The sequence below is a fragment of the Entamoeba dispar genome, genomic scaffold, assembly GCF_000209125.1.
Source record: "Entamoeba dispar SAW760 scf_1105229457573 genomic scaffold, whole genome shotgun sequence".
In the NCBI taxonomy this organism is placed as follows: Eukaryota; Evosea; order Mastigamoebida; family Endamoebidae; genus Entamoeba; species Entamoeba dispar.
In genome coordinates this window covers 17,154-34,902 of record NW_001852810.1, presented here as the reverse complement: position 1 = coordinate 34,902, position 17,749 = coordinate 17,154, and the positions used below count along the sequence as shown (strand labels likewise).

Genomic DNA, 17,749 nt, shown 5'->3' with positions numbered 1-17,749 from the left:
ATTCAGCATAAGAAGATCACCACATCTGATCATGACAATCAAAAAATAATTGAAGCAAACAATTAGAGAAGAAGAAATTCTAACATTCTATAAATGTTTTGCACTGAAGTTATTAGAAAGAAAATTAAGATGTTAAATTAAAGAAGAAGAAATAAAAAGATTAATACATGAAATTGATATTAAAATAGAAGATATTAATGAATATAAAGAAATAATAAAGAAAACATATAAAATAAAGAATGAAATTAAAATTGAAGTCAATAAAAGAAATGAAGAAGAAATAATAACACACAAATTGAAAGATATTGAATTGAAAGAATAAATAGCCTGAAAAATAAGAAAGAATAAATGAAATAACAAGAAGATGTATAATTTATTAATTATTATTACAATAAAAACAAAGTACATCAAATAGTTAATATCATCAATACAAATGAAATATTAATCAACACATTAGATGATTACTACCATTATATTATATAACATCCACTATTAACATCATTATTAATAACAATCAAGAAAGAAGTGGAAGGAGAAGTATAGAAAGAATATTATATTCAAAAATATATAGATTAAGAGACTTGCTCCACAATAATCAATGTATGAAATTAAAAAGAATATTACATATTAAAAAATATGATATATATCATATTAAAATAAAAACAAAGGAGCAAATAAACTATTACAAATACATAAAAAGAATGAAAAGAATAGAAATAGAAGTAAGAATAATTGGAAAAGAATTAGATGGAATTATAAAATGATAAAATATTGAAAGAGACAACTTCTAAATAAACATAAAGAAGATGAATATCCAGATAATATTAATACAATTAATTTCTGGAAAGGAATCTATGAAAATAACACCAATATAGATTTCCTAAATATTAATTTATATGACATATTAATTGAAAATAGAATTAATAATAGAAGGTGCGTAATCACTCTAGATGAATTAAATCATGCAATAAAATTCATTGCTAATTGAAAAGCACCTGGAATTGATAAAATACAATATTTATTAAATATTTAGAACAACCAAACAATTTCTTATTAAAATTATTTAATAAAATGTTGTATAATCCTACTAACATCCCTCTTCAATTTATCAAGGAATGACAATATTAATATACAAGAAAGGAGATAAATTAGACACACAAAAATTACAGACAAATAAATTGTTTGAATTATATGTTAAAAGTATATACATCTTTATTAAAGATGAAGATAGAAAGCCAACTGATGCTAAATCAAATTGAAAAACAATTATCACAAAATCAAATTGGATGTAAAAAATATACATATTATCAAAAGAAGGATTATTATACAATACTATAATCCAACAGTTATTAATTAAGGCTAAATGGAAGTGGGTAGAAACATATTATGATGTCTCTAAAACATATGATAGTATTAATCATCAATTTGTTAAACAATGTTTAATTTATTTTAACATCCCATTAGTTGTAATTAAAAGTATATTACATATATTAAATATTACACAACTACAATTGTATTATAATCAACAAAATGAATGTATAATTAATGTAGAAAGAGGAATAATACAAGGTGATAGTTTATCTCCATTATTGTTTGTATTATCTATTGATATAGTATCTAAACAATTAGATAAACAAATTAATATTTTATCTATTAAAATGAATGGAGAAGAAAAACAAGTCCAGTTAAACCACATATTATATATGGACGATTTAAATATAATAACTAACAGCCTCGAAGAAATGGAAAAAGCCCACAAATTAACAAATGAAATATTTAATAGAATAGGACTAAAAATAAAAGTAGAAAAGAGTAGGATAATGAATAATATCAATGATCAGATAAATAGTGAATGAGCAGAATTACCAAGAGTAACTAATGATAACCCTTATAAATATCTTAGTATTGAAATAAGAGATAAAATAAATATTAATAAATATTATACAAGATTATTAAATGATGTATTTTCTATTCTATCATTATTAAATATTATGAAATATAATAGCATCAATACAATAAGAAATATTAATAATGATATAATCTCCAAATTAAGATATGGATTCTGTATTGTCAATTGGAAACTTGGTGAGTTTGAGAATATAGATAAACAAATAAGAAAGGCATTGATACAACTCCAACTATACAATAGAAACATCAATAAAAGTAGATTATATGTTATAATAAATGAATTAGGAATGGAATTAATGTCAGTACGAGATGAATGTGCTAAAGAATTAATAAAATATATTTAAAATATAAATATCAAATACAGAAATATGAGAAATGATAGAAATAGTAAAAGAGAATCCAAATGAAATAATTAAAAGAATAAAGAATGCATTTGGTAAGAATATTAATTTCAATGAATTAACATAATACAGTTAAATGAAAGAAAACATGATGTAAGCAAAGTATTTGAATTTGTAACAAATAAAATAAATGAAAGATATTTAAATGATTGGAAAGAAAAGAAATGTAGTGAATATATAAGAAATGTAAATTGTATATTTAATAATAAGAAATTATCAGTAGCTACATGGAGGTCATTAAATATAAAAGAAATGTATTCATCAAATTAGTAAAGATACAAGAAGGAGTAATTATGACAGGAAGTATTAAATCTAAAATACTTCATATTGATATATTAAAATATTGTAAACATTGTCCTAACACAATTGCATCTATTAGCCACATTTTGTTAGGATGTAATGAAGAAGAATCAAATATCAAAACACGATTATGTATGTAAACAAATATATAAACATATATTAATTACCCATTTTAATGATTCTAATGAAATAGATTTTAATACACCTCCTAATTGTATTAATAATAATGAAATGGTTATAACTTACAATAAAGATTTATTGATTAGTGACCATTCGTTTAATGGTAGAATATCAGATATATATTATCAAATCATCAAAGAAAAAAAATGATATATTAATGATGTTGATATATGTTAAGATAGAAATATAGAATTAAATTATATTTACAAAATAAATAAATACAAAGAATTATAAGAGAAGCTAAGACAAAGTAGAGAAATAATTTATATAGAAATAATACCTGTAATATTAACAATCAATGGGTTGATACATAAAGAATCAGTAAGAAGATTAAAAACACTAAAATTACAAATTGACTTTAACAAAATACTACGAATAATCATTATTAAAAACATGAAATACTTAATGTTCTACATATTCAACACTAGCAACACATTAGAAGAGGAACCTTCTAATTCTCATATGTTAGAAGTGAACTCTATTGTAGAAATAGAGCATATTGAAATCATTGAAATAATCACTTCTCAATAATCATAAAATCAAATTGTGGATATATCTATTATTTCTTATTTTTTTGTTGAATATAAAAAAAAACATAATAAGAATTTCATACTAACCTTTGCATTTATCATTTATTATTAATTATTTAACTATGAATAATATGTTCATTTGTACGTTTTTGGACTGCTAATTTCAATTCATCTAACATTGTGTTTATAAGTAAATATCAATTTTGATTATCTTAAAAATCTGAAAATATCAATGTTAATATTCATCTTATTTACGCCACTATTTGCACTTAACCCTGTTAATTTTTCTAAGAGCAACAAATCACATGTAATACTAGACACCTACTTCAACGAACTCTCTGATTATCGTTATTCACTCATCACCCGTTATGAAAAGGCACGGCGTTTGTTTTCATTTATTCATCCCGTTCATATTTGAAAATTGACTAAATTAACTAACTCCAAAGCAAACCAATTCTTTGTTGATGCAAAAGTGTCCAATTCAACTATTCTTACCGCTTCATTTTTTGATTCACCACAACACCCAAAATCAGTCAATATCAATGAGAATGTCATTGTGATCAACCAGGGTAAAATCTATCACTATAAATACTCATCACCATCAAATATAACAATTATGACAACAAGGATTGATTTGGCAAGTCCAATAGAAGTAATTGGTGAACAATTTGTTGTGTGTGTAGGAGGAGGTTTGTAAAAGTTAATAAGAAATAAACACAATAACAACATAGCTATTTCAATCTTCCAATCAAATGGACAGCTTGAAAATAAAACAGATATAGAGTGTGGAGAATATCTTTCTCATGGACATGACATATTTGCAATCAAAAAAGGGATTAAAACAAGACTGTATAAAATACCACAACTTAACATAATTTATTCATATTCAATTAACAATAAAAGTCCTACAGCATATCATGATCCTATGGTACTCAACATATTTGATGTTGCATATACAGCAATTACATCAAACAATGTCATTGAAGTACGATCACCAAATGACTACAAAAGTGTAGAATATCTTAACATTCCTTTCTATCATCCAAATGATGTATTGTTTAACTCTAGTCAAACAAACATCCTTCAAACATATGGAAGTATAATTGTGATTGGATTATTTGGACATGACAATGGAAGTGGAGCAGTTGAAATGTACTATGACAATTATGCAGTTCTTCACAAGCACCATATCAGGTTTACAAAGATTGGAAGAATAGCTAATGGGGAACATTATGACTTTAAAGGGTACACAAACACATTAGATGGAGAAGAAGTTCTTGTTGGGGGAATGTATTCAAATATAATTAATCACCCATATGGAATTGATGTAAGAGGCTCATTAAAAAAGTATTGTAATCAGAATGATTGCACATGCCCAAATGGGTATTATCTTAATGAAGATACATGGAAATGCTATATTGTGATTGACATTGGGAGTATTATCATTATTCAACTTATCTCTGTATTAATCTTCATTACATCTATGATTCTTCTTGTAATCATATATCGAGGTTGGGCATTAGCATCACCAGCCATTCCTCCACTCATTACACCATCATGGCTCACATTTGGGTTTAATGAAGAAGCACCAGTTCACACACAAATAGAAGAAACACTAACTATAACAAATGCATCTGATACATTAATGGAATGTAAAGTTGAATTACCAATCAGTTATCGAATTAGTTATTGTGCTAAACCACAATACATTGAAATTAAACCACATGCAAGTCAAAAGGTGAGAATATGCATTACAATAGAATGTAGTTGTCAACCAAATGAAGGAATTGTCATCAGTACAGGAGAATCCGCAGTGAGGATTCCATTGGTTATCAAAACAGTAGATGACTATGTGATTGATTCAGAAATACTCACAGAGCAAAGAATTAGATGCCAAAGTTGTATTGGTGTTTTTAGAGATTGTATTTTTAAATCACAAAATAAAGAAAGTGGAGTTGTGTTGGCGTTACCGTTAGAACCAGCATTACATGAGAGCAGTATAAATCATATTAAATCTCTAATAGTTGAATCACAATACTTGTGTTCTCCTCACAAAATTGCACTTTCCCCAAATGCATTAATTCTTGTTTACAACACATTTTATTCAACAATAAACGAGTTAGACCAAAATAACGAACTTCTTATTATCAAAGTGTGTTGTGATGTTATTGAAGGATTGGTTGAATTGAAGAAAAAAGGGATTGTATTCAAACAACTATGTCAGCACAATATTATTGTAGTATCAACTGATTTAAAACAAGTGTGTGGGAAACTAATTGGATGGGAATTACCATATCATCTATTTCCACCATCACTTCACCCTTGTTATCAAAGTTATTCGAAAGAATGTAAAGATGAAGGAAATGAAGATATAAAAGCATTTGGGAATGTTTTGAGTCAATTATTGGATAAATCAAATGAGAGAATTCATAAGATTTGTGAAGAGTGTATTGAATGCACTGATACAATCAAATTAGAAAATATAAAAGACAAATTAGTTTTGTATTTGAATCAAGTCCAACAAACAAGAACAAATCAAAACATAATTTATTCATAAATTTTAATAAAATTTATTTGAGAATGATTTTGATTTAAAAAAAAGTAGAACAAGATGATAAACAATAATGAGAAAATGGTTATGTATAACTGTACACATAATTTTTTAAATAACTATATGTTAATAACAATAAAATACATATCATAACTTAATTATATTAACATTGCCAAAAGGTAAATATTAATAACAAAAATTTTACAATTTAGTGAAGATATTTATTTCAAAAGGGTATAAGAAATAAATCATTGAACTTATCATAGACAATGATATTTTTGTGTTACATTTCATATAACTTAGAATTTGATATGAGTTTGAAGAAAATAAAACCAATATTAACTTTTTCTATTTTTATTTTTTCTATAAATAAATTGAATTAACTATAATAAAATGAATAACAAACTTTTATTCCAACAACTAGTTATTTAAATAATAATTTAATATCATTCACTGATAATATAGTGTTAATCCAGAAAACTTTAATGTTAATTATTTATACTGGTAGTATTTGAATAAATCACTAAATTATTATATACAATATATTATTATAAAAATTAACTTTAATTTATCTAATTTTATTATGACGTTTTATATATTCCTATTTTAATACTCTCTCAGAAAAATCTAAATTTTGATGTTTTATTTTTATAATTAGACTTTCTCAATCTTTAAACATTGATTTTTATTAAACATATATCCAAATATCTTGAGAATAATGTTATTTAAATAAAAAGTATCAAGTTGACAACTAGAACCAAGTACTGTCTTAAAAAAAACAATAGATTTACTAGTTTTTATATAACAATCTTAATTACACTTTTTATTATAACTTCTTCTTTTTCTAATAATAATGAATTCATTAGAGTTTATCAATGACCATCAATAACCAATCTATCAAAGTATTATATAGAGTGTATTGAGTGTCAAGTATTAAAGTAACTTTTTTTCACAATTGTCCCTTATTAAAATTTAAAGAAAATTAATAAGAAAAAATCAAACACAAATGAAATACAAATAACGAAGATTTTTTTTAATAAAAATTTTAAAAAATCAAAAAGTTGTTCTTCTTTTTTTTATTTTTATGAACAATAACTATCTTTTGTCAGATTCATTGACTTACTTTGAGTATCATTGTAATTGTTATATATCACAGAAAAAGAGTTTTACTGATAGAGAGATTTAAAGGATGATGAAAAGAAAAAAATCAAAAAAACCTAATGAAACCCTAGAAAGAAACCTAAAAATATAAAAAGGTCTAAAAAGGAATAAAATAAAGAGGAATGAGTGATCTTATCGATCTTGCTACTAAAAGTTATGAAGAATATATGACATTAGTTGACGAACAGGTTCATAAAAATTATCATGCCTGTACTAAAAAAATGAAAGAAATACAAAAATTAAGACTTATCTGTGAAAGAGCTAGATATGAAGCTATGAGTAAATTTAATGAAGAAGCTAGCAAAATTTACGGAAGAATGAATGAAATTATTACAGGAAATGCTCAACCAACAGAAGACGAATTGGAAGGATATATTAAGTCAGATGAACTTGTTGCACAAGAAGGATCACAATTTAATAAAGGAATTCCAGTATTTTGGTTCCAAGTACTTAAAAATTCAATGTTATTTGATTCAGCTAATGGGTCAGAAGCTGATATTTCAGTATTAATTCATTTAAAAAATATTAGAATTGAATACATGCCATTAGAAGATGTTAAAAATAAAGATGGAGAAGATACATTAAAATATCATTATAAGGTTCACTTTGATTTTGAACCAAATGAATATTTCACTAATGAAACAATTACTGTTAGTGTTCAATGCAAATTGTGTGAAGCTGAAGGTGAATTTGATGAACCTGCTGTTATTACTGAAACACCAATTGAATGGCATAAAGATAAAGATGTCAGATATAAATTGGTTAAAAGAAGAGGTGGTAAACGTGGGGGAAGAGGAAGACCAGCAGCTGCTGTTAGACAAAAAGTTGAGTCATTCTTTGATTTGTTTTATACTCCAGCATTACCAGAAAATCTTAATTTAGAAGAGATGGAAGAAGTTGATGAAGATGTAATTATTTGTCATACTAATTTCAAGATCTTTATGGAACTTATTAATGAAGTTTATCCAATGGCTTTGAGTTTCTTCGATGAAAGTATGGCTGAACCAGATGATGAAGATATGGATGACGAAGATATGGAAGATGGTTGTGGTGATGATTGTGACTGTGAAGATCATGATGATGAGGATGATGACGACGATGAAGAGGATAAACAACATGGTAATACATCAAATACAACTGCTCCACCTGTGCCACAAGAGTGCCCACAACAATAAAAAATTTGCTTTAAGATTAGAATTGATTGATTGGGATATTTTTTGGTTGTGGATAACATTTATTTTAATGGAAATAAAAAATACTTAAAAATAGAGTAATTCTAAAAATACAATATAACACGAAAAAGGAAAAGAAACTTTAAAGGGTAGTATGATGTCCACAAAACCAGTTGAAGTTACGAAGACAAAAGACACTCGTTCATCAAGAAGTGCATCAACAGACTTTTCATATCTATCAGGTAATGAAGGAAAAATAGATGAACAAAAATATAATCCTGATCCAAGATATTCTGAATTATTTGATTTGCCTGATAGTAATGATTGCATTACTTGGACAACTGAGGCAGGATGTGATTTTAAGATTATCCAAAAAGCAACCTTAGAAAAGTGTGTACAAACAATGATGACAACAGAATTTAATGATGGATATTTTCAAGAGTGCTTTGTATTGGCTTATAGATTAGTCACTACACCAGGGAAGTTATTAGAATTACTTGGAATATTATTTGATCCAACAATTCCAGAAGGAATGACATGGGAAAATTTTGTGAAAGATGTTATATCACCATTAAGATTAAAAGTTATGAACTTTGTAAGGATTTGGATAAAGAACGCTTGGAGAGATTTTGAAGGACAAACAGAGTTGATGGAAAAATTACAACAATTATTAGATCATTTTGAAGAATTTAATCCTAAAATGAGTAAAATCATCCAAAAACAAATTGAAATGAAAAGAAACCATCTTGACAAACAATTAAATGAAGAGGTAGATTTACCTTTACTTAAACCGATTATTTTAGAAAAAAATATTAAATTTTCTGGTGTTTTACAATTTCATTATAAAGAATTCTCAAGACAAATTAGTTTTCAACAAAACGAATTATTCAGAAAGATTCCTTACAATGAGTTTCTTGGAAATGGTTGGATGAAAAAAGATAAAGAAGTGTTGGCACCAAATATTATGGCTTTAGTACGTTCATCTCAAAAATTATTTGGCTTTGTTCAAAATGTTATTCTTACTGAAGAAAATGTAAAAATTAGAGCAGTTTTATTACATTATTTTATTCAAGTATCAGAAGAAATGAAAAAATTAAATAATTTTGAAGGAATGAAAGCAGTACTAAGTGCATTAGAATCATCCCCAATTTATCGATTAAAAGATACATGGGATGGAATATTACCAGAAGATAAAGAAACTGAGTCTAATTTAAATAAATTATGTGACCAAGAAAAAAATTTTAGTAAATTAAGAGAAATGATGAAAATTGCAGTTCCACCTTGTTTACCATTTTTAGGTTCAACAATGAGTGATTTAGTATTTACAAGTGATGGAAATAAACAAGGAGATAAGTTAATGATTAACTGGTTCAAAATACGAAGCATCGGTAATTTAGTTAAGGAAATAATGGTAAAACAAGCAGTAGGATATCCAATTAAAAAAGATAATGAAATAATGCAGTTTTATAATAACTACAAAATAGAAGAAGACCAAGATAAGTTATATGATATTTCTATTTCACTTGAAACAAAAAGAGGAGAAATAAATAATGAACTTGAAAAGAAGATTGCAAAATTGAAAAAAGAGGGAAATACTAAAATCAAGAAATATATAAAATATCTCTCAAAATAAAAAAGAGAAAAAAATATTTTTTAAAGTAATTTAAAATGATTAAAATGTGTTATTCAAATTTAGTATATTAAAAAATATGAAACAATTTGAGGAATTTTAAAGAGAACTAATAATAAAATTGAGATTTTAATTTAATAAAATAGTAAATTAAACTATATAAGGAAATTGAGGAAAGAGGATGAAAATAGAAATGAAAAAGACAGGGATATATAAACGCATAAAATAATCACAAATTAATCAAATAAATGAGTTCAACACAAGTTGTCAGAGATATTTTACAAGTAGCTAAAGGAATGTTACCTCCAAGTCAACAATCTACACAAAATATAAGAAGTATAGAGGAAATGGCACGTAGTCTTGTTGCTCAAAAAACTCATAATATTCCAAGAGAAAAGACAGAAGAAGAAAAAGAAAAAGAAAGAGAGGCTGAACAATTTAAAAAGCATGTAGAAGAAGTATTAAGACAAGAAAAAGAAATGATGCTTAAAGCAACTGAAATTTCAAATCAAAGAAGTACTTTCTTTGAAAAATATGAAGATTGTGTTCGTACTACTAAATCTAATAAGAAACCAGAAATTGTTATTGTTGGAACTCAAGGGTCTGGTAAATCAGAATTAGTTGAAGGTATTGTTGGAATGCCTATTGAATATATTAATACTTCTATTGCAACAACTGTTCCTATAGTTATAGAAACTGTTTACAAACGTGGGGTAGAAGATAAATGCTTTTTCTTTATGGATAATGAATGGAAAGAAGTCATAATTGATGAGGTTCCTAAATTAATAGAAAAAAGATGCTATGAAAATAGATCAATTGGATTTGAAGAAGTACTTATAAAAATAGAATCTCAAAATGTTATTCCTTTAAAAATAGTTGATCTTCCAGGTTTTGTTGAAGAACAAAATGAAACTCAAACAAAAGTAGAGAAAGTATGGGAGAAGTATGTAACAGAAGAAGAAGGAAAGTTTATTCTTTGTGTTGAAAAATCAACAGAAGAACGTGGAGAAAACGCTTGCGAAAGTTGGGTCATAGATAAAAAGAAAGTCCACAAAAATGTTGTAATAGTACAAAGTAAATTTGATAATAGAATTACTCAGGTTAAAGACAAAGAAGAGATGAAAACATATCTTGATGGTGAAACAGAAAACTGTAAATATTTCTATGTCTCTTTCTTAAATAAAAGAGGACTAACTATCAAAGGATTTCAGGAATCTCTTCAAGAAAAACAAATAGATGACTTAAGAAGACTAGTAACTATGGGGATTAATGAACAATATTTCAAGAAGATTGGAATCTGGAGATTAAATTCTTTTCTTAAGGAGGAAGTTATTTATGGATATATGAAAGGGATTAATGAAATGACCAATTGTTTAAAAAAGCAGATTGAAGAAACCGATCAAGGAATACATCGTTTAGAAGAAGAAAAAGAGAGCAGTGATGTAGATGAACTTAAAAGAGGATTAAATAATTCAGTTAGTAGTCTTGGAAATTTAATTGTGCAACTTATCACTGGAGAATGTACTATAAGCCCAAAAGAGTATGGAGAGACAATGGAAGAAGAAAGAGCTCAAGTCAAATGTGAAAAATGGCCTGGAGTTGGATCCGAGATTAATATTGTTGGTAGTGGAATGAAATTGTATGGAGGTGCTCAATATGAAAGATTGTTAAGAGAAACAGAAGCAGCTTTACTAACAATGGAATTACCAGTACCAACTGCTGATGAAGTCTGTGTTGCTATGGGTATTCATGCTATTGGAGGAATGTTGAATGGTGGAGAGAGAGTTATTAGTGTTGTTATTAAAACAAAAGCATCACGTGCATTACTTCCTATTATCTCAATATTGATACAAAGAATTACACATGTTTTTGAGAGATTGTTTAATGTTGCACTTGATGTAATAGAAAAAGTGTTTGGAGAAAAGAGTTTATTACAAAATGGTGAATTGAGTAATGCTCTAAAAGAGGTTTATATTAATTTTGCTAAAGAAAAGTTACGGTATTGTGAAAAAATGTTGAAGGATGATTTAAATTCGTTTGTGAGTGTTGTTGATTGGAGTATGTTATCAAGCACAACAACAGCCATAGAAGAAGAGATTGATGAAGAAAAAACACAAGACGAAGAAGAGCTAAAACCAGTTGATCATAACCAAAAAATTAAAGAACGAGTTCAGAAAATGATGGAAGAACGTGATAAAAATGAGGTAAAACTACTTCAAGAGTTAAGAAATATCAATGGAGCAGATTCTCACTCATCCATTTGTAAAATTTGTCAACGGGTGTTTGGAGTTATTCGAGATAGTTTTTGGAGAAATGCACGAAGTAAATTAAATGCATATTTCCTTCAACCCATGATTGGGGAATTAAAAGAAGAATTGTCAAGACAAATTCCTACATTAGGAAACATTTTGACTGTACACAAAAAAAGTAGTGAAGAAGTTGAGGATGAAATTAATAAATTAAATAAACAAAAGAAACAATTGTGTGAAGATTATGAAGGAGTTGTGGAGGTCAAAAATTTATTGTTGTCAATTCAGTCAAAAAATCCATCTAAATCACCTAACTTTGAAAGTCCAATGAAAAAAAGAGTATTGTTTTAATTGATAGTTTTTTGATAATAAAAACAATTACAATTATAATAAAAAGAAAAAAGAACTTTATTATTTTAGTATTATTGTATAATAAAAAAGAAATGGGTTTTAACTCATTAGAATGTTTTCAATTGAAATTGATTTGTGGAAATATTCATAAAGAAGAGGTGATTAAAAAGTTGGTCTTTGTCAGTAAGAAATGTGCATTGGCTGTTGCCACATTAAGATTTAATCCTATTCGAAAGACAGAGATATTTAACGGACTTCAAGTACAACGGTTGTATAGTGTTGAAGATGTTATTGATCCACGAGTTAAAGAGATAGAAGTTTTGTGTGATGTGTCTTATGGGGCAATGGAATCTGTGAAAGCAATGGTTATTAAGAAATGGGGTGAGGAGAATAAGAAGAAGGAACAAATAAATGTACGTTTCAACCGAATTGTTTTAACACCTGAAGATGCTAAGAAGATTAATGAAGATGAGGAAGGGATCAAAATACCGATTGAAGTCAATACGATATCTGATGGATGTTTAAGATTATTTACTGGAAAAGAAAAGATGATAATAGGAAATAGTATGGAGGCAGAATCTATTATGATGCTTGTAGATGTTGGAGTTAAGAAAATTCATATTATAGGAGAATGGAAAGGGATTTTAGATGAACGAGCTATGGGAATTGTTATAGGAAATATTAAGAAATGGAAATTTAATTGTAAAGACGCTGAAGAATGGAAAACTAAAACAATTAATGAAGTTGGAATGACTGGATTAAATAAAATTTATATAAAAGATGGTGTAAATTATATTGAAGAAAATGCATTTCATTTACAAACAAATTTAATGGAAATAGAACTTCCAAAAAGTGTTGTTTTTATTGGACAAGGTGCACTTCCTGAAAATCTTATTTCATTAGAATTTAGTCAAAGTTTAGTTGTAGAAAGGGCTGCACTTTGGGTATCAGAAAAAGTAAACAAGTGTCATGGAAAGTGTGAAGAAATAATTTTTACTAAAGAAGACAAAAGAAGATGGATAGAAATGAATAAAGGAAATAAATGTATTTCTATTCCTTCACAAATTTCATTTATTGGAAAAGACTGTTTTAAAGGAAATAAAGAATTAACTGAAATTCATTTTGATAAAGAAATTCATTGTTTTGAAGAAGGATGTTTTGAAGGTAATCAAATGAGTTTATGTCTTAAAAACGTTGAATTTATTGATAAAATAGCATTTAAAAATGCCTCAATTAAAAGTATTTCATTAAATCAAAAATGTAGTATTGAATTAAGTGCATTTGAAAATGCTTGTATTGATGAAATTATAATGAGTTCAGATCAAGTGATGTTATTAATTCCAAAGTTATTAAGAGCTCAAAAGATAAATAAAATATTGTTTAATAATCTAAATAGTTCATCTTTAACAAATAAAGAATTTAAAGAACAAGTATGTTATAGAATTGGTGAAATGATTAGACGAGGTGGAATTAAATGTACTAACGTTGTATTAGAACAAGATGACCTTATTGAATATGCAGAACATCATCCATTTGATTGTGATATGACTAAAGAATTAAATGTAACATATATTGAATTTAAAAAGGTAACTTTACCTTATTCAATTAATGCTTTAGGAAGAAGAGTTTTCTCTGATTGTTGTTCATTAACATCAATTGAATTTCATTCTAAAATGGTTTCTATGGAAAAAAGGTGTTTAGAACATTGTGTCTCATTAAAGTCATTAGTTATTCCAAGTTCAGTTACAAATATTGAGAATAAGTGTTTTGCTCAATGTTCACAATTATCAAAAATTGTTCTTCCACCACTAAAAGTATTACCAAAAGGGTTATTCTATAATTGTGGATTTAAAGAGTTTGATGTTCCTAAAGGAGTGTCTGCAATTGGAAATGATTGTTTTGCAGAATGTTATTCATTAACTAAAGTTAATTTACCAGATGGTATTATTTCAATTGGAAAACATGCCTTTGAGAATTGTATTAAATTAAAGAGTGTAAACATCCCTTCTACAATAAAAGAATTTGGAAAAGGATGTTTTGTTAATTGTTCGTTAGCGGTAAATACTTTATATGTTCCTGAAGAAGCATGGACTAAAAAAGAAAAATTCTAAAAAAAAAAAAGAAAAAATAAAAATGTATTAATTGAATCTAATAGTTTATTTAATTTGTTTTAATTTTATTTTTGACAATTGAATATTTGGTAGTGATTTAATCATTGTTGAATGAATAAACATAATATTTTGTTGAGGGCGTATAATCCATGGAAATAATAAACAAACTACTTTATTTTTTCCACAGTCTAAAAGTTCATTATTAGTATAATACTTTTTATCATAAGTAACTTGATAACATGCATCACAGAGTCTTCTTAATGGAATCTTTCTTCTTCCAGCTTCTTGTTCTACTTTTTTTCTGTAATTAGAATAAATTACAAGTAATGTTTGATTAATTTCTTTTTCTTCTTTTTCCCATTCTAAACGATCAACATTTCCTTTTTTAAAAATTCCTCCAATAATTAATTGTAATGGTTCAGAACCTCTAAGAATTCGTTGTGGTACTGATTTCTTTAAAAACCAATTAATTTCATTATTAAATTCATTTCTCGTTTTTCGAGCAAATGGAATAACATCAGAAAGAATAGAATTTGATACAAATTCACTATTATAATGAATAGTATTTACTAATTCAATTAGTTCAGTATAAAAAGTATCCATAATAATTGGAATTTGTTCATTGAAAAATGATTTTAATACTAATAATATTGATTTATTTGAACTATTTATTTTTGATACTTGTTCTACTAATTCATTTATTTCACCTCCATCAACTTCAGCTCCTGTTTTTGGAGCATCAACAGTTATAGAAATGAGTTGTGAAAGAGATTTAGTAACTTCAGCACACATTCCAATATTCATACAAGACTCTTTATGAGAAACAGAAATCCTTGATAAAACAAATTTAGAATATAGTTGTGATAAAAAGGCTCTTTTCATATCAGTAAATTCTAAAAATTTTTCAAGATGTACTTTTTCTGAATCATATATTGCAGGTGGATGAGAATTTATTTCTGGTTTTGGTAAAAATAAAGGATTCCAAATTATAAGATATTCATCACCATCTAAATCTCCACCTGATAATTTATTTGGATCTGGACGATTTCCTTTTGATGAGAATACAATCACATCTCTTAAATAAGTTAATCTTTCATATCCTTTCTTTTTTTCTAAATTTATTTTATCTACAACATTGTTTAATAAAACAAAATCTCCTGGGTGTGTTGCTGGGAATTTAACTACTAATAGTCTTGATGATGGAATTGTTATGGTTGGTGAGGTCACTTGAATAAATACTTCTCCTTCTTCTAATAACCCAGATTCATCCATTACTCCCATTAGAAAAGCACTGTTATCTATATCAAATTTAATAAAATCTGTTTTTTCACTAAGTAAAGACATTCTTAAAACTAATGAAGTTGCTCTAATAAAAGGTTCTTCATATATTTTTTGATTACCATTACTTGCCATTATCATTTTTAAAGCAACTTCAATAACAGGATTATTTGTAAATCTTTGAAATAATGAAATAATTTCTCTATTTGGTGTTACACTAAAATATTTTTTTAAATATTGTTTTGCTGAAGAAATAAAATTACTTGGAGGAATTTGAAGATATTCTAAACCAAGTGCTAATTGTTCATTCATTCTACCAGACCGAAATTGTGGAATTTGAATAACTCTTAATTTTTGAATAGTTTTAGGAAGAGCTTCAATTTTAATTTGAGATGGTCTAAAATAAATAGTCTCTGTCATATCAAGTCTATCAACAGTTAATACTCCTTTTACCCCAGCAAAACGAATTTGAAATGCATATGGCTCATCAGATTTAATAAAAAGATTACTATTTCGTTTATACTCATTTAAAACTTTTTTTGCTAATGGATACCCAATTCTACCTACACCATCTGAAAATGTATATCCACTCTCATTTGTTATATCGTCAATAACTTTGATCTGTTGTGGATAAATACCTACTGTTGCAATAGAATCTGATCCAAATAACCCTGTTCTCATTAATAAAATACCTGCATTCTTAATTTTTGGGCTTTTTAGATCAATACCAAGACTTTGATATGCAGCCATAGTTGTTTTGCCGTCTTGATTGTCAATAAACCAACACGCACCAGACCTACTTTGAGATGGGTTTGAAAGAAGAAATTGAAAATACCTTTTTTGGAAGAAGGATTTATACCCTTTGATCATATAAAAACACATTAAATCTGTCTCTAATCGTTCCATAACTTGCATTCTTTTTTCATTATTTAAAAATTTCATTCTAAGCATTTTAACTCTAAATTCTGGTGAAAAATCTTCAAGGATTGCATTACTTTCATTATATCCATAACCAAGTCGAATAAGAGAAGAATTAACTTCCATTTTTAGTACTAGTTCTTCATCTTTCCATTTCTTTGTTGTTCCATTATAATCAATTTGACATTTTTCAATAACTTGTTCAAGTGAAAACACCCTTAAATAATCCATACTTTGTGCTTTCATTGTTGCTTGTTTTTTAAAGAATAATAAAACATCTTTTGTAAATTGACAAAGAGATTTAATAATCTCCTTTGTAATCTGTGATGGAATGATAATCCCTTGAAGATATAATCCTTCTAATTGAAAAAGTACTGCTGTTTCTTGTTGGCTTGGGTATTCAATAATAATTTTTGGTTGAAGGTCAATACTAGAGTCAACAATGTAAGGAATATTAATTGTTAAGCGTTCAAAATGAGTTATTCCTTGTTTATTATTTTGAAGAATTTGAATAACTTTATCACTATATTCTGGTAATGAGAAATAAATAGAGTGACATCTGTTTATTAACTTTGTTGGTGTAAAATCTAAAATTTGAGTTTCTTGAAATGACGATGATGGGATATGAATGTGTAATGGGTCTTTGATAATGAGGATAAATGAATTTTTATCATTTGGAGAAATGATGATTCTATGAAGAGAAGAAATTAAGAATCTATACTATATCTAATTAATATATTAAATATCTAGGTAAACTGTTTAGTCATATAATTAAACAAACAACATATTCCATTGTATGAATATCAAAAATATTATGGTCAATCCTAATATAACATTCTGTGAATTGTTTCTCAACTGCAAAAGTTACCGGATCAACAAATGTACCTAACCCAATATCTCCAATAAAATCAATGCATTGAGAAATCTTTTCAACTTGTTTTATGTTATTATTTTTTTGTTTTTTTTTATGATAATAATCAAATTTATCCATCAATAAATTAGTTTTGTA

General features: G+C 26.6%; 6 protein-coding genes across 6 annotated transcripts, besides 20 other annotated features; 5 read left to right on the top strand and 1 right to left on the bottom strand.

The window, feature by feature from the left end:
- The first annotated feature begins 2 nt into the window (after nucleotides 1–2).
- Nucleotides 3–1,847: a repeat region.
- Nucleotides 849–3,363: a repeat region.
- A 188-nt stretch (nucleotides 3,364–3,551) lies between these two features.
- Nucleotides 3,552–5,876, top strand: EDI_284130 (uncharacterized protein; the record flags this gene model as incomplete). The annotated part of the gene is made up of 3 exons (XM_001733581.1): nucleotides 3,552–3,702; nucleotides 3,766–4,008; nucleotides 4,051–5,876. 3 exons carry the CDS (start codon nucleotides 3,552–3,554, stop codon nucleotides 5,874–5,876), a joined length of 2,220 nt encoding a protein of 739 aa, XP_001733633.1.
- Nucleotides 5,862–5,895: a sequence feature (AT_rich).
- A 78-nt stretch (nucleotides 5,896–5,973) lies between these two features.
- Nucleotides 5,974–6,037: a sequence feature (AT_rich).
- A 167-nt stretch (nucleotides 6,038–6,204) lies between these two features.
- Nucleotides 6,205–6,265: a sequence feature (AT_rich).
- Nucleotides 6,266–6,294: 29 nt separating this feature from the next.
- Nucleotides 6,295–6,317: a sequence feature (AT_rich).
- Nucleotides 6,318–6,394: 77 nt separating this feature from the next.
- Nucleotides 6,395–6,455: a sequence feature (AT_rich).
- A 377-nt stretch (nucleotides 6,456–6,832) lies between these two features.
- Nucleotides 6,833–6,867: a sequence feature (AT_rich).
- Nucleotides 6,868–6,896: 29 nt separating this feature from the next.
- Nucleotides 6,897–6,924: a sequence feature (AT_rich).
- A 229-nt stretch (nucleotides 6,925–7,153) lies between these two features.
- On the top strand, nucleotides 7,154–8,206 carry EDI_284120 (nucleosome assembly protein, putative; the record flags this gene model as incomplete). The annotated part of the gene is made up of 1 exon (XM_001733580.1): nucleotides 7,154–8,206. One exon carries the CDS (start codon nucleotides 7,154–7,156, stop codon nucleotides 8,204–8,206), a length of 1,053 nt encoding a protein of 350 aa, XP_001733632.1.
- Nucleotides 8,080–8,133: a microsatellite.
- Nucleotides 8,207–8,360: 154 nt separating the features above from the next.
- Nucleotides 8,361–9,836, top strand: EDI_284110 (ras GTP exchange factor, son of sevenless, putative; the record flags this gene model as incomplete). The annotated part of the gene is made up of 1 exon (XM_001733579.1): nucleotides 8,361–9,836. One exon carries the CDS (start codon nucleotides 8,361–8,363, stop codon nucleotides 9,834–9,836), a length of 1,476 nt encoding a protein of 491 aa, XP_001733631.1.
- Nucleotides 8,997–9,024: a sequence feature (AT_rich).
- A 7-nt stretch (nucleotides 9,837–9,843) lies between the features above and the next one.
- Nucleotides 9,844–9,914: a sequence feature (AT_rich).
- Nucleotides 9,915–9,943: 29 nt separating this feature from the next.
- Nucleotides 9,944–9,996: a sequence feature (AT_rich).
- An 85-nt stretch (nucleotides 9,997–10,081) lies between these two features.
- On the top strand, nucleotides 10,082–12,433 carry EDI_284100 (uncharacterized protein; the record flags this gene model as incomplete). The annotated part of the gene is made up of 1 exon (XM_001733578.1): nucleotides 10,082–12,433. One exon carries the CDS (start codon nucleotides 10,082–10,084, stop codon nucleotides 12,431–12,433), a length of 2,352 nt encoding a protein of 783 aa, XP_001733630.1.
- Nucleotides 10,225–10,312: a microsatellite.
- A 14-nt stretch (nucleotides 12,434–12,447) lies between the features above and the next one.
- Nucleotides 12,448–12,522: a sequence feature (AT_rich).
- Nucleotides 12,523–12,525: 3 nt separating this feature from the next.
- EDI_284090 (uncharacterized protein) lies at nucleotides 12,526–14,544 on the top strand (the record flags this gene model as incomplete). The annotated part of the gene is made up of 1 exon (XM_001733577.1): nucleotides 12,526–14,544. The coding sequence occupies one exon, from the start codon at nucleotides 12,526–12,528 to the stop codon at nucleotides 14,542–14,544; it is 2,019 nt and encodes a 672-aa protein (XP_001733629.1).
- Nucleotides 13,191–13,212: a sequence feature (AT_rich).
- Nucleotides 14,527–14,567: a microsatellite.
- A 4-nt stretch (nucleotides 14,568–14,571) lies between these two features.
- Nucleotides 14,572–14,615: a microsatellite.
- Nucleotides 14,590–17,731, bottom strand: EDI_284080 (RNA-dependent RNA polymerase, putative; the record flags this gene model as incomplete). Its single annotated transcript, XM_001733576.1, has 2 exons — nucleotides 14,590–17,460; nucleotides 17,522–17,731. 2 exons carry the CDS (start codon nucleotides 17,729–17,731, stop codon nucleotides 14,590–14,592), a joined length of 3,081 nt encoding a protein of 1,026 aa, XP_001733628.1.
- Nucleotides 16,041–16,061: a sequence feature (AT_rich).
- Nucleotides 17,685–17,727: a sequence feature (AT_rich).
- Nucleotides 17,732–17,749: the final 18 nt, after the last annotated feature.